General features: G+C 37.8%; 1 protein-coding gene across 1 annotated transcript; it reads left to right on the forward strand.

Moving 5' to 3' along the window:
* Nucleotides 9,847–10,407, forward strand: LOC100522366 (olfactory receptor 4P4-like). Its single transcript, XM_013987262.1, has one exon. It carries the CDS (start codon nucleotides 9,847–9,849, stop codon nucleotides 10,405–10,407), a length of 561 nt encoding a protein of 186 aa, XP_013842716.1.

A 14,301-nucleotide genomic window follows, 5' to 3' on the forward strand; every position in this document is an offset into this window, starting at 1 on the left:
TAGAATGTGTTATAACACCATACATAAAAATAACCTCAACATGGATTAAAGACCTAAATGTAAGGCCAGATACTCTAAAACTCCTAGAGAAAAACATAGGCAGAATGGCTCTTTTACATAAACCATAGCAACATCTTTTTTGACCCACCTCCTACAATAAAGACACACACACAAAATAGTGGGATTTGCTAAATTCAAAAGTTTCTGCACAGCAAAGGAAACAAAACAATGAAAAACAACCCACAGAATTGGAGAAAATTTTTGCAATTATTCAGCTGACAAAGTTTAATATCCAAAATATACAAACAACACAACAACAAAAAGACAAATGAATAATTAGAAAATGGGCAGAAGACCTAAATACACATTTCTCCAAAGACATACAGATGGCCAGCAGGCACATGAGAAATGCTCAACATCACTAATTATTAGAGAAAGGCAATCAGAACAACAGTGGGGTACCATCTCACACCAGTTAGAGTGGCCATCATTAACAAGTCAACAAACAACAAGTGCTGGAGTGGATGTGGAGTTAAGGGAACCCTGCTTCACTGTTGGTAGGAATGTAAATTGGTACAACCACTATGGAAAATGGTATGGAAATCCCTCAGAAAACTAAATCTAGAGCTACCACTTGACCCAGAAATCCCATTCCTGGGCATCTATCCAAACACAATTTTCATTGAATAAGATACATGCACCCATATGTTCATAGCAGCACTATTCACAATAGCCAAGACATGGAAACAACCTCAATGCTCATCAAGAGAAAATGGATTAAGAAGGCGTGGTACATCTCTACAATGGAATACTACTCAGCCATAAACTAGGACAAAATAAATGCCATTGGTAGCCACATGGATGGAACTAGAGACTTTCATACGAAGTGAAGTAAGTCAGAAACAGAAAGACAGACAATATAGAATATCACTTACATGTGGAGTCTAAAACATGGCACAAATGATCTACTACAAAACAGAAACAGATCATGGCCATAGAGAACACACGTGTGGTTGCTCTTGGGGGTAGGGGGAGTGGGATGGATTGGGAGTCTGAGGTTAGCAGATGAAAACTTGCATTTGTAGTGGATGGGCAATGGGATCCTGCTGTAGAGCACAGGGAACTATATCCAGTCACTTGTGATGGATCAGGCTGGAAGATAATGTGAGAAAAAGAATGTATTCACACACACACACACACACACACACACACATATATATCTCTGGGTCACTTTTCTGTACAGAAGATATTGACAGAACATTGAAAATCAACTATAACAAAAAAATTAAATATATAAAGAGAGCATTTCTATTTCCTTTGGATATATACCCAGAAATAGGATTGCGGAATCATATGATAGTTTGATTTTTAATTTTTCAGGAATATTCAGTCTGTTTTCCACAATTGCTATATTAATTAACATTCCCACCAGCAAAATGGTTCCCTTTCCTCCATGCCCTCACAAACACTTCGTCTTTTTGATCATGGCCATTCTATTGATTCTTTTTCTAGGTACAATTAGTTTCCTAATGAGTCTAATATCCTGTGCAAAAACTCTTAATTATGTTTATTGAGTTATCTCAGAAGTTGAATCTTTCAAATTCAGAATTTTTAAAAAATTATTTTATTTTTGAATTTGAGAACATAATTTCTTAATTTCCCCTCTCACTGAGCATATTTATCTCTGCCCCTTAAAGATTTCTTTTGTACTCTGATGAATAGTCTTTTTTTTTTCTTCACCTCTACCTGGCATATGGAAGTTCCCAGGTCAGGGACTGAACTGCACTGCTGCTGAAACTCTGGTGGATCCTTAACCCACTGCACCATGGCAGGAGCTTCTCTGACCAGTATTTTTTAATAGCCTTCATAGATCAATCTAAGGCTTCAATGTCTTTGTTTCAAGTTACATTATTTCTTCATTTCTAAAACATATTCAACTCCACATAAGCAGAGGGGATATCTGCCTACAAGATGTTAATTGCTAATTTAAGAGTGGTGGTATGTCTACATTTGGTCTGATCCATTATAGAGTTTTGTATATGTGTGAATATAATTTTTTTAGTCATTTTTGTTTGCAACAGAAACTCACAATTCCACATTAACATTCCTGCCTGTGAGTGTTGTGTAGACCCCAGAAAAAGTTTCAGCCTGGTGCTCCACGTCGTTCTGCTGTGCTTTATCCAAGTGAAGCTTTGCGAGCCACCTGCCATCCAATTTTACACAGATTCTCTTGCCCATGATTTCACTGACCAAAGTCACATAGACATTCTGGCTTCAACATTTGTGTGGTATCTATGAAATCATCCTGGACATCTGGCACCTCAGCCAAAATTGTTTTCCTTCTTTTGAGTACTCACAATTTATATCTGATTAGGTTTTGATACTGTTGCTATGTTGCCTCTTTCAGCCACTGTCCTGTTAGCATTCACATGCACACACACCACAAACATCACACACACAAAAATAATCATTCCTCCTTGTGATATTTTTGATACCAAAAGCACAAAATTAACTTGTTTAGGTGGTGAAACATAATTATAAGTGTAGTCCAAGAAAAAATGTAACAATAAATCCTTTCAATTGTATGTTACTTTTCCATCATCAGATAATCAAGACCATGAAGTTTACTTCAGGAAGTTATTCTGTTGTTGCCATTGAAGTTCTATTAGAATGGACTGTGTAATTTGGAAACAAATGTACAACTTGAGTTCTACCTATACAATTAATTTAAACATGGTTTTGAAATATTCAGCATATTATTTTACTACCTTATTTGAAATTGAATATCCAAAAATATTTATTAAGTTCTCACTGTGTCAAGTGTGATACTACTCTTCACAGTCACTGTATTGGTAAAGGACTTTAGCCACAAAGTATACTAGTTAGTACTTATCTATCCTTGTCAAATTGCCTCTTATGCGCTTCTGTGGAAATATTACTATTACTGTTACCATAGTTACCAGCAGATTGTAATGACTGATTTCAATACTTGTCATTACACTTGTCATCATTACAATTTAATTATTAGATACAAATTGAGAAAGAGTAGACCTTAATATCATCGAGTTAATAATTCATTTAGAACATAAAAAATAACACCAACATTTAAACCCCCCCCAAAAAATGGAATAACAACAACAAAAGTCCTCAGATTATCTATGAAAGGTAAAACAAATAGTCTGGTGAAATTATCTATTGTGAATGTAATTGGATGACTTGGGTATGGAATTGGTTTCAGGAAAAGCAATGAAAGAGGACAGCTTTGTGGAAATGGGGACAAAAATTTCACTTTAATTCCATTAAGAAAAAGCCTAGGAGCTCCCTCTGTAGCACAGCAGACTAAGGATCTGGCATTGTCTCTGAGGCAATCCAGGTTCAATCCCCAGACCCACACAGTGGGTTAAGGATCAGGTGTTGCTGCAGGTGTGGCACAGTTTGCACCTGTGGCTGAGATTCGACCCCTGGCCTGGGAACTTGCCTGTGCCTCGGGTGCAGCCAAAAACAAACGAAGAAAAAAAGCTGAATACTTTCAATGTCAATAAATAATTAGCTTTAGTGATGAAAGCAGAGGAAGATTTAATAAGTACAATGAATGCATTAGGGTTCATTCCCTGTGTAGAAAGTAATAAGACTGATTTAAAACTTTTTGGCCACTGACCATAAAACCTACCTTTGATATTTAACATCATATATTTAAAACAATCTAAAAGAATGCATTTTTAAAAGTTTGAAAAGTCACAGTGATAGGAAATTAAAATCACTAGAGTTATTTTTTTTTTCCTTTGTCCAAGAAGCACCATAGGAATTACATCCATGTCCCTCCAGTGCCTTTAAATCATGCTCCTGACTCATTCAGAGCAAATATTCCAGGAAGCCCCAAACCCCGTCCATTTAGGAAAGTAGATCTTGCTGGTCATTATTGAATCAAAGGGGAAAAAGACAAGAAACAAAGGCCCATATGCAGCTGACATTTTCCTTGCAGTTTTGTGATATAATTCTTATTCTGATTCTGAGCATACATAAATCTAGTTTTTAAGATATATTATTATAAATATAACTTGAAAGCTAGATACGAAGCCATGATCTTATTTAGAATTTTGATTTAAAATATATAATTTATAAATTAAATATATATATTTCATTTGTTGTCATGAGTTCAAGAAGTCAAGGCTATCTCTTCAAATACTGATTGGAACTGGCTGTTATTAAATATGTGAGTTCTTTATTTTTCTTTGTCGCTCGCCAACTTTTCTTCCTTCTTTTTAAATTTTTGCATGCATGTGTCTATATAAAGTCATCTCTTTGAACAGCTATATAATCACCTATCCTTATCTGCTTTTTTCCCCAAATAAATTATTTTTCCACATATATGTATTCTGAAAAATTTATCTGCTTGGTAACTATCTTTTTTATAACCTTTGCTGGCTTCTAAGCCTATCAGTTGTGTCACATTACAATTTGGCATTTTCATTGTTCACAAAAAAACATTGTCTGTTTTAACAGGAAATGACAATGGAACTGCCCTCTGGAAATCCTGGTTTTCAAACCTGGGACTGTTAGATGCTAGGATAGGAGGCAAAGAGAATTTTAGAATATTTTGCAACATATTTTGGATAGAAAAGCCAAAAATAAAAGTTGGAAATATTAAATAGTTAAATAAAACAAGAAAGAAGCACAATAAAGATGATAAAAATGACGATTGATAAATTACTTAGTCTCTTGATGTTAAAAAATAGGTCTTGGCAACTGAACGTATCCACGGAAATTATGGTTCCTCATTTTCTTAAGAGGAAATAGATACTCAACAAATATGAGGTGCTTTCCCCTAAACCACATAATCAGGAAGTGGCAGGTAAGGAGCAGAATCTACATGTCCTTTCCTCATGTGTCTTAGGTCTGTCATGATGTGCAATAATCCCTGATATTTGAAATAAATTGGGTAGTATAGTAGGAAATGTCAGTGGCCACAGTTGGAGAAGTTCAAATTGTATAACTAATAGCTATTTCTTCAACAAAGATCATAATTTATTATTCAAACTGAAAAAAATTCAGCAAACTAAAAATGACCTATGTAAAATATATGAACAAAATAAGTCTTCTCTTGAAGGGTTTGATCCAAGTATTCCTACTTATAAAAGGGAGATTATCTTTTGTAAGGTTCTGGAGGTCTTCATAAATGAATTTTTACCTTGATTTCAGTTCTCTCACTTGTGAAATAGTAACTTCTATTACGTACCCCATTTCCTGGTAGTTACTCAGGGATTTTCAGTAGTGGCCAATTGTTGAACTAGTTCCTAACTTCTCTAGAAATTTATATTCAGTGGCATGTTAAACTCATTGAAGACAATTTATTCCTGAGCTCCCTTTGTTTTGTGCATAGGGAAACATTGATAGGATATGAATCCTTTTTTGAATTAATAATGAAAGAGTTAATATTCAGTTAGTTCTTGTAATGTATCAGATGTACATATCTGTATCTAAATGCTTTATAGGGATCTTTTAATTGGATTCTCACAAGACTCCTATGTGGTAGGTACTATTATTATCACTGTTTTCAGTTGGAAAAACAGCAACAGCAAAACAACAAACAAGCCTCAGAGAATATGTAACATGACTAATATTCATCAGGTAGGTAGAGGGACATATGCTGAAACCCATTTGGTGTAACTCAAGCACCCTCACTTACCACGTTAACCTGCCTTCCTTGCAAGTACAATTGCCAATTGTATTTTAGAAATAAAGATTAGTCAGTCTTTTTTTCCTAAGAAATATTTTCTGGGGGATGGAGGAAATCAAAATAACGCTGAAAATCAGGACTTGGGTGGTTGCGGTTGTTTTTCACTTTTTGTTCCTTTTAGATTCTGTGTTAAGGCAGAGTGAACATGAGTTTCTTTTTTTTTTAATTAATCAATTTATTTATTTTTGTCTTTTTGCCTTTTCTAGGACCGCTCCCACGGTATATGGAGGTTCCCAGGCTAGGGGTCAAATCGGAGCTGTAGCCGCCAGCCTACACCAGAGCCACAGCAATGGAGGATCCCAGCTGTGTCTGCAACCTACACCACAGCTCACAGCAACACTGGATCCTTAAGCCACTGAGCAAGGGCAGGGATCAAACCTGCAACCTCATGGTTCCTAGTTGGATTTGTTAACCACTGCGCCACCAAGGGAACTCCAAACATGAGTTTCTTAACTGTTCCTTTTAGGATGCTTTCCAGTGTAGGTTTTTTAATGTTTTCAGTTAATTAAAAGCAGTAGATATGAACGTCCTTTCCACTGAATGCACCACATATCGGATAGCTTTTGTGTAGCACGACCTAAGTATTCAGCATCCTCTGTTGCAAATGTATTGTTTTCTTCCATTAAAACTATAATAAGAGTCAGTATTAGTTCAGCAAAACAAAGAGGCAGGAAAAAGAGCAAATGATAAATTTGAGTCTTCAATAATAATGGCTATTAGATTTAACAAAAGATCTTGGGATTTACTTAAATCTTATCACATTTACTCAAGTATAAATAGACTTTTTAACGCTGATGTGAAAATGGTATTGGGGTTCCCGCATGGGTCAGACTGGTATCCATGATGATGCAGGTTCGACCCTTGGCCTCACTCAGTGGGTGAAGGATCCTGCATTGTCACGAGCTGTGGTGTATGTTGCAAACATGTCTTGGATCCTGCAGGCTGTGGCTGTGGCATAGGCTGGCAGCTGTAGCTCTGATTCAACCCCTAGCCAGGGAACTTCCATATAATGCGGTTGTGGCCCTAAAAGATGAATATATATATTCACTATATATATATATATATATGAATATATATATGAATATATATAATGGCCACAGGAGCAGTGCAAAAAAAAAAAAAGCAAGAAAAGAACATATCATGTAAAAGGAGATGAAGATATTGACATAAATGTCAATGCATAATGTTTAGATGTGTCCTGTTTCCTTATATCAGATATCTCCTTATAGAGGATGGGAAGGGGAATAGAATAGAAATGTATCAGTCTGTTTTGTTTACATCTTTTATGACAACTTATGGCATACAGTGCTCAGGGAGTAACATCCATGTCCACATTTACTAGAGTACTTGGGGAAAAAAAGTGCTAAGTAATGAGGAATGAGTTATGTGTGTTTCCTGAATTCTAGGAAAAGGCTGTGGTTTATGTTTTACTTTAATAGCATTCATTATGTACTATATTTCTCTTAAACCATATTACAAAATAATGAGTCAAAGTTAATTGTGGAAGTAATACTCAAATGTGTTGTCTTTTTTGTTTGTTTTCAGTGCCACCAATTACTTTATTTTATTTTTTAAGTGAAAGTAGAGTTGATTTACAATGTTGTGCCAATTTCTGAAGACATCAAAATATATACCACTAAAATCCCTTTTGGCCATCACTTTATTTCTGAGAAGTAAATCTTTCCTTCCTCATGTTTTCCTATTGATTTATAAGGACAGATGTTCTTGTAGAAACTACACAGTATTCAGTGGATGTTATTTTTAACATACAAGCTATTATACTGTGTTTATCTTTGAGGACCTTTTTGTATTTTGCATTCAAAACATATCTTATTGATGTGTGCCATAGTTGTGTGCAACATGAAAATTTCTGCATAGTTTTCCACTGTAATAACACACCGCACCTTATTTCCATTCTATTTTCAGGTATTAAGATCGTTTCCATTTTCCCAGCTGGAATAAGTCTGCATTAAATATCCTTTTGTGCATTTTCTGTGGAGGTTATACTAGGTCACTCATCAAAATGGTATATGAACAGGCTTTGTATTTTACTCTCACAAAATGACCCTAGCCACAACAGTGATAATGCTGGATCCTTACCCTGCTAGGCCATCAGCGAACACCCATAAATCCTTTTTAATTATTTCTCAAATATTTGTTCTAGTTTTGTTCAATGCATCTGCATCTTTCAACTATCTAGAATATGATTTTTCTGTGCCTTTTGAGGTATTTCACTCCTCCACAGGGAGATCCAAAATCTTAAACATCAGTTGCTGAAAAGTCATTATTTCACATCAATTTCAAATGTCAAATTAAGCGTAGAATAAATTCCAATATATTTTTGTTTATTTATTTTTAAAAGAAAATTTGTTTTAATTTATTTTTTAATTGTTATTTCCCTCAACATACTTTTTTTTTTTTACTGTGTTTAAGTCCAGCAATTTTCTTTACCAACAACACTTTCACTGACCTAGCTTTTTAATATGCTTGAGTTCTGAAAGGTATGTCTATCTTTTTGTTCTTTCTTTGCAAAAGTTAGGCTCACTACTTTGGATATTAATAGTTTCTGAATTCTGGAATCACATTCTCTAATTTCATGGACTATTTTGTCAGGACTTTTGTTTTCCTTATTAAATGTGATGGTTAATTTAGGAAAAGACTTTTTTTAAAAAAAAGTCAGATGTAACAAAGTGCAGTGTGTAGTTGCTGTTATAACCTTCACAAACAGGCTGACAAATGTTATCAATGTGTAGGTTTATCATTTTATAAAACTGAGCCTTGACGTTAGAGTTTTTGTAATACATTCTAGGTCATGTTACAAAAGGGAAGGAGGAGATGTGGTGCTATGTTTTGCACCAAAGAAATACTTCCTTTTCAACTAATATATTCCAGGACTCAATCCCATGGGCATATGATGAGCCTGGTAAGGAGGAGATTCAATTCAAAGACAATCAAGGTGATGTAAAGAATTGAGTGAAAAAGCATCTCTGAATGCCATCTGCCCCTCCAAGGGTGCTGTCACAAAAGGAAGTGCCTGAAAGTGTGACCAAAGGACAAAAATGATGAGATCTCCTGGGTTAGACTGGAAGTGAACTGGGAAGTAAGGGTGATTTCAGGAAGCCATAAATGTCTTAGAAGCCCATACAATGGAGTCTTTTTCACCAGAGATGATATTGTTACTCTTTTCCTCTCTCCATTTTAAAAAGGTTCATGAAAAATATTTCAGGCACTTTCTGAAATTGTCACCCAGATATTTAAAATTATGACCTCATGGAACTTTAGTGCCATGACAAAACTTTTGGAACTTAGCGCAGATGTAGTCACTGGAAAGGGCTAAGAATTAGAGTGACCTTCTGGCCCTTGAAGAAAAGACAGCCCCAGAACTCTTTCATATATAACAGAGACTCAAAAATCACTCTCAAAGTTTAATACTGAAAGTGTACTCCAAAATTGACCCCCAAAAGGAGTGTTTCATCTTTTAAATACTTACCCTGCTATTCACAGTCAGTGTGAGGCATTGAAGTTCATCGGCATTGCAATGATTTGATTATTGGTGCTGTGACTGTCACCATATGTCTGCTCTAATAGATGTAACTTGTGGGTAGTGACACTATTTTGTATCTTGCTGTACCCTTGCATCAAGATAGTGATTTGTAATATAATAGGCAACTGACGTATATTAGTTGACTAACTGAATGACTTTTAAAATAGATAATTTCAAAAAGTAGCATGTTTCAAGCATACTAACTTCCTCTTCGAAACGATTAAATGCTCAGAGGCCATGGGACATGAAAACATCACAGAATTCATCCTCCTGGGTCTTTTTAGTGATGAGAAGGTGAAGGTTGCCTGCTTGGTGCTGTTCTCACTTTGCTACATTGCAATCCTTTCAGGAAATCTGCTCATTCTCCTCACCATCCGGGGAAGCCGCCTCAGTGAACAGCCCATGTACTTTTTCCTCAGCTACTTGTCCTTCATGGACATCTGCTTTACCTCCACCGTGGCCCCCAAATTCATCACTGACTTATCAGCCCAGCAGAAGATCATCTCCTACAACAGCTGCATGGCCCAGATGTTTTCTTCCCACTGAGATCTTCATCTTGGTGGCCATGGCCTATGACCGCTACGCAGCCATCTGCCGACCTCTTCACTACCTGGTCATCATGAACAGCCAGGTGTGTGATGTCCTCGTAGTGGCTTCTGCTCTCGGAGCATTTATCCATTCAATCCTGCAGGTGCTGATTGTTCTCGGACTTCCCTTCTGTGGCCCCAATCAGATAGACCACTATTTCTGTGATGTGTTCCCCTTGCTGAAGCTGGCCTGCGCCGACACTAGCCTGTGGGTGATCGCAATCATTACCACCACAGGGGGGCTGTCCATTTTGACCTTTGTGGCCTTGGTCATTTCTTACGTCATCCTCCTGTCCACGCTGCGGACCCGCTCCTCCGAGGGCCGCCGCAAAGCCCTCTCCACCTGTGGCTCCCACGTCACCGTCGTGTTCTTGTTCTTCTTGCCCCTCATCTTCACCTATGTCCCCACGGCTGATTCTGTCGGTAACGACAAGATTTTTGCCCTGTTTTACACCGTGATCGCCCCCATGTTCAACCCTCTCATCTACACACTGAGAAACACAGACATGCAGAATGCCATGAGGAAAGTGTGGTGCTGAGACAACCTCCCCAAAGGGAAGCGTAGCCTCTGGGGGGTGTGCCCTTTGCCGGATCTGTTCTGTCCGCAGAACCATTAACGCGAACACACGCAGCGGGCACAGGGAGGTTCTGTGCTGCCAGCAAAAGTTGCAAGACTTGAAGAGAGAGGGCCCCTCTGCCACTTCACTTTCCTTGTTTTTTGCTTTCTTTCTTTCTTTCTTTTTTTTTAAATCTTTTTAGGGCCGCACATGTGGCATATGGAAGGTCCCAGGCTAGGGATCAAATTGGAGATGTAACTTCGACCTACTCCACTGCTTGCAGCAACGCTGGATCCTTACCCCACTGAGCGAGTCCAGGGATCAAACCCGAATCCTCATGGATACTAGTCAGGTTCTTAACCTGCTGAGACACAATGGGAACTCTTGTCACTTTACTTTTTTGAGACTGTACCGGGGGAGTAGATCTGACACTCTGGAACTTATGACTAACATTCTGGAGCATTCTGTCCTTAACAATCACCGAGATAGTGGGCATCAAAGCACTTTTGTCAGGGCAAATTACGAAGACTGCAAGATTTAGCAGGTGTGGCCATCTTAACTGAGACCCCTCTCACAGAGCTGTCCTAAACACCTCCATATTTTTAAGGCTTCCACTGCAATAATTTCAAAAAAGCCATGTGAAACATTTTACAAGTGTTTTATACTTTAATTCTTTCAGTAACACATTGAGCTCCTAAAAAATGCAATATAAGTATACTACTCATACCATATTTATGGACATTGTGGTAATTAATTCTTAGTGCCTTATCAGAGGTAATTAGAAGTTTTAAATTGGATAATGAACTATTTTTTCAATCTTAGACATGTAATTTTGTTATGTTATTTACCAGCTCTTTTTTTTTTTTTTTTTTTGGATCAATGTCTTTAGTTTGTGAGGAAAAAATTATATTATGGAGACTTGCCAGGGCCCTCAAGTTATGGCAGAGCTGAGTCTCCTAATTCCCACTCCAGGATTCTTCCCACCATATTCCCTTCCTGACATAGCTGCACCTTGAACGCCTCCATTGACAGGGAGCTCACCACATCCTGAGGTTGCCCAGGACATGGTTTTGAAGTTTTAGTGTTAGAAGTATTTTCTGAAAATTGAGCCAGAATCTGCTTGCCCCTAATTTCTGTCTTTCCTTCTTGTTCTTCCCCCGTAAGTCATGCAGAGGACAACTGGTTCTAGATAGGGTTTCTCAGCCTCTGGGGCCAGAGGACTTTTTGTTGTGTGTGTTTGGGGGGAGGGAGCTGGTGTGGGGGTGGTGTAGGAGTATAGGAGGAGTTTGTGCATTGTAGGATTGGAACAGAATTCCTGGACTTGACCTCCTGGATCCTGCACCCTCTCAGTCATGACATCAAGTTTCTCTAGACATTTGCCATGTGCCCACTGGGCATAAAATCACCCCGGTAAAGAGCCACCATTCTATAGGAATGAGAGTCCAAGGTTTCAGTGTCTCTCAGGAGGCCAGAAGGAGCTAGCTCCCTTGTCTCCACCCAAAGAAGCGAGCACCATAGCTGAGGGAGGCTGGCTGCCTACTTAGGTATTTAGAATTTGTTTTTTTATTATTTATTATATATTATTCATTTTATTACTTATTATTTTATCAATTATTATTTTATTATGTGTCCTATTGCTTTGTTTATTATTTGTTATTAGTTTTTATTTTTTATTATTCCTGTCCCTCATGCCCATTCTCTCCTGCTTGGCCTTTTTTATTTATTTTTTATTTTTATTTTCCCACTGTACAGCAAGGGGGTCAGGTTATCCTTACATGTATACATTACAATTACATTTTTCCCCCAGCCTTTGTTCTGTTGCAACACGAGTATCTAGACAAAGTTCTCAATGCTATTCAGCAGGATCTCCTTGTAAATCTATTCTAAGTTGTGTCTGATAAGCCCAAGCTCCCGATCCCTCCCACTCCCTCCCCCTCCCACAAGTCTCTTCTCCAAGTCCATGATTTTCTTTTCTGAGGAGATGTTCATTTGTGCTGGATATTAGATTCCAGTTATAAGTGATATCATATGGTATTTGTCTTTGTCTTTCTGGCTCATTTCACTCAGGATGAGATTCTCTAGCTCCATCCATGTTGCTGCAAATGGCATGATGTCATTCTTTTTTATGGCTGAGTAGTATTCCATTGTGTATATATACCACCTCTTCCGAATCCAATCATCTGTCGATGGACATTTGGGTTGTTTCCATGTCCTGGCTAGTGTGAATAGTGCTGCAATGAACATGCGGGTGCATGTGTCTCTTTTAAGTAGAGTTTTGTCCGGATAGATGCCCAAGAGTGGGATTGCGGGGTCATATGGAAGTTCTATGTATAGATTTCTAAGGTATCTCCAAACTGTTCTCCATAGTGGCTGTACCAGTTGACATTCCCACCAACAGTGCAGGAGGGTTCCCTTTTCTCCACAGCCCCTCCAGCACTTGTTATTTGTGGATGTATTAATGATGGCCATTCTGACTGGTGTGAGGTGATATCTCATGGTAGTTTTGATTTGCATTTCTCTTCTAATCAGCGATGTTGAGCATTTTTTCATGTGTTTGTTGGCCATCTGTATATCTTCCTTGGAGAAATGTCTATTCAGGTCTTTTGCCCATTTTTCCATTGATTGATTGGTTTTTTTGCTGTTGGGTTGTATAAGTTGTTTATATATTCTAGAGATTAAGCCCTTGTCCGTTGCATCATTTGAAACTATTTTCTCCCATTCTGTAAGTTGCCTTTTTGTTTTCTTTTGGGTTTCCTTTGCTGTGCAAAAGCTTTTCAGTTTGATGAGGTCCCATGGGTTTATTTTTGCTCTAATTTCTATTGCTTTGGGAGACTGACCTGAGAAAATATTCATGATGTTGATGTCAGAGAGTGTTTTGCCTATGTTTTCTTCTAGGAGTTTGATGGTGTCCTGTCGTATATTGAAGTCTTTCAGCCATTTGGAGTTTATTTTTGTGCATGGTGTGAGGGTGTGTTCTAGTTTCATTGCTTTGCATGCAGCTGTCCAGGTTTCCCAGCAATGCTTGCTGAATAGACTTTCCTTTTCCCATTTGATGTTCTTGCCTCCCTTGTCAAAGATGAATTGACCATAGGTGTCAGGGTTGATTTCCGGGTTCTCTATTCTGTTCCATTGGTCTGTCTGTCTGTTTTGGTACCAGTACCACCCTGTTTTGATGACTGTGGCTTTGTAGTATTTCTTGAAGTCTGGGAGAGTTATGCCTCCTGCTTGGTTTTTGTTTCTCAGGATTGCTTTGGCGATTCTGGGTCTCTTGTGGTTCCATATAAATGTTTGGATTGTTTGTTCTAGTTCTGTGAAAAATGTCATGGGTAATTTGATAGGCATTGCATTGAATCTGTAGATTGCTTTGGGTAGGATGGCCATTTTTACAGTATTGATTTTTCCAATCCATGAACACATGGACTATCTTTCCATTTCCTTACATCTTCTTTGATTTCTTTGATTAAAGTTTTATAGTTCTCGGCATATAGGTCCTTTACTTCCTTGGTCAGGTGTATTCCGAGGTATTTGATTTTGTGAGGTGCAATTTTAAAAGGTCTCGTATTTTTGTATTCCTTTTCTAATATTTCATTGCTGGTATACAGAAATGCGACTGACTTCTGAATGTTAATCTTATATCCTGCCACTTTGCTGAATTTATTAATCAGTTCAAGGAGTTTTTGGGTTGAGTCCTTAGGGTTTTCTATGTATAGTATCATATCATCTGCATACAGTGACAGTTTGATCTCTTCTCTTCCTATATGGATGCCTTTTATTTCTTTGGTTTGTCTAATTGCTGTGGCTAGGACTTCCAAAATGATGTTGAAGAGCAGTGGTGAGAGTGGGCATCCCTGTCTTGTTCCAGATTTGAGTGAGAAG

Source organism: Sus scrofa, chromosome 2, assembly GCF_000003025.6.
Source record: "Sus scrofa isolate TJ Tabasco breed Duroc chromosome 2, Sscrofa11.1, whole genome shotgun sequence".
Lineage (NCBI taxonomy): Eukaryota > Metazoa > Chordata > Mammalia > Artiodactyla > Suidae > Sus > Sus scrofa.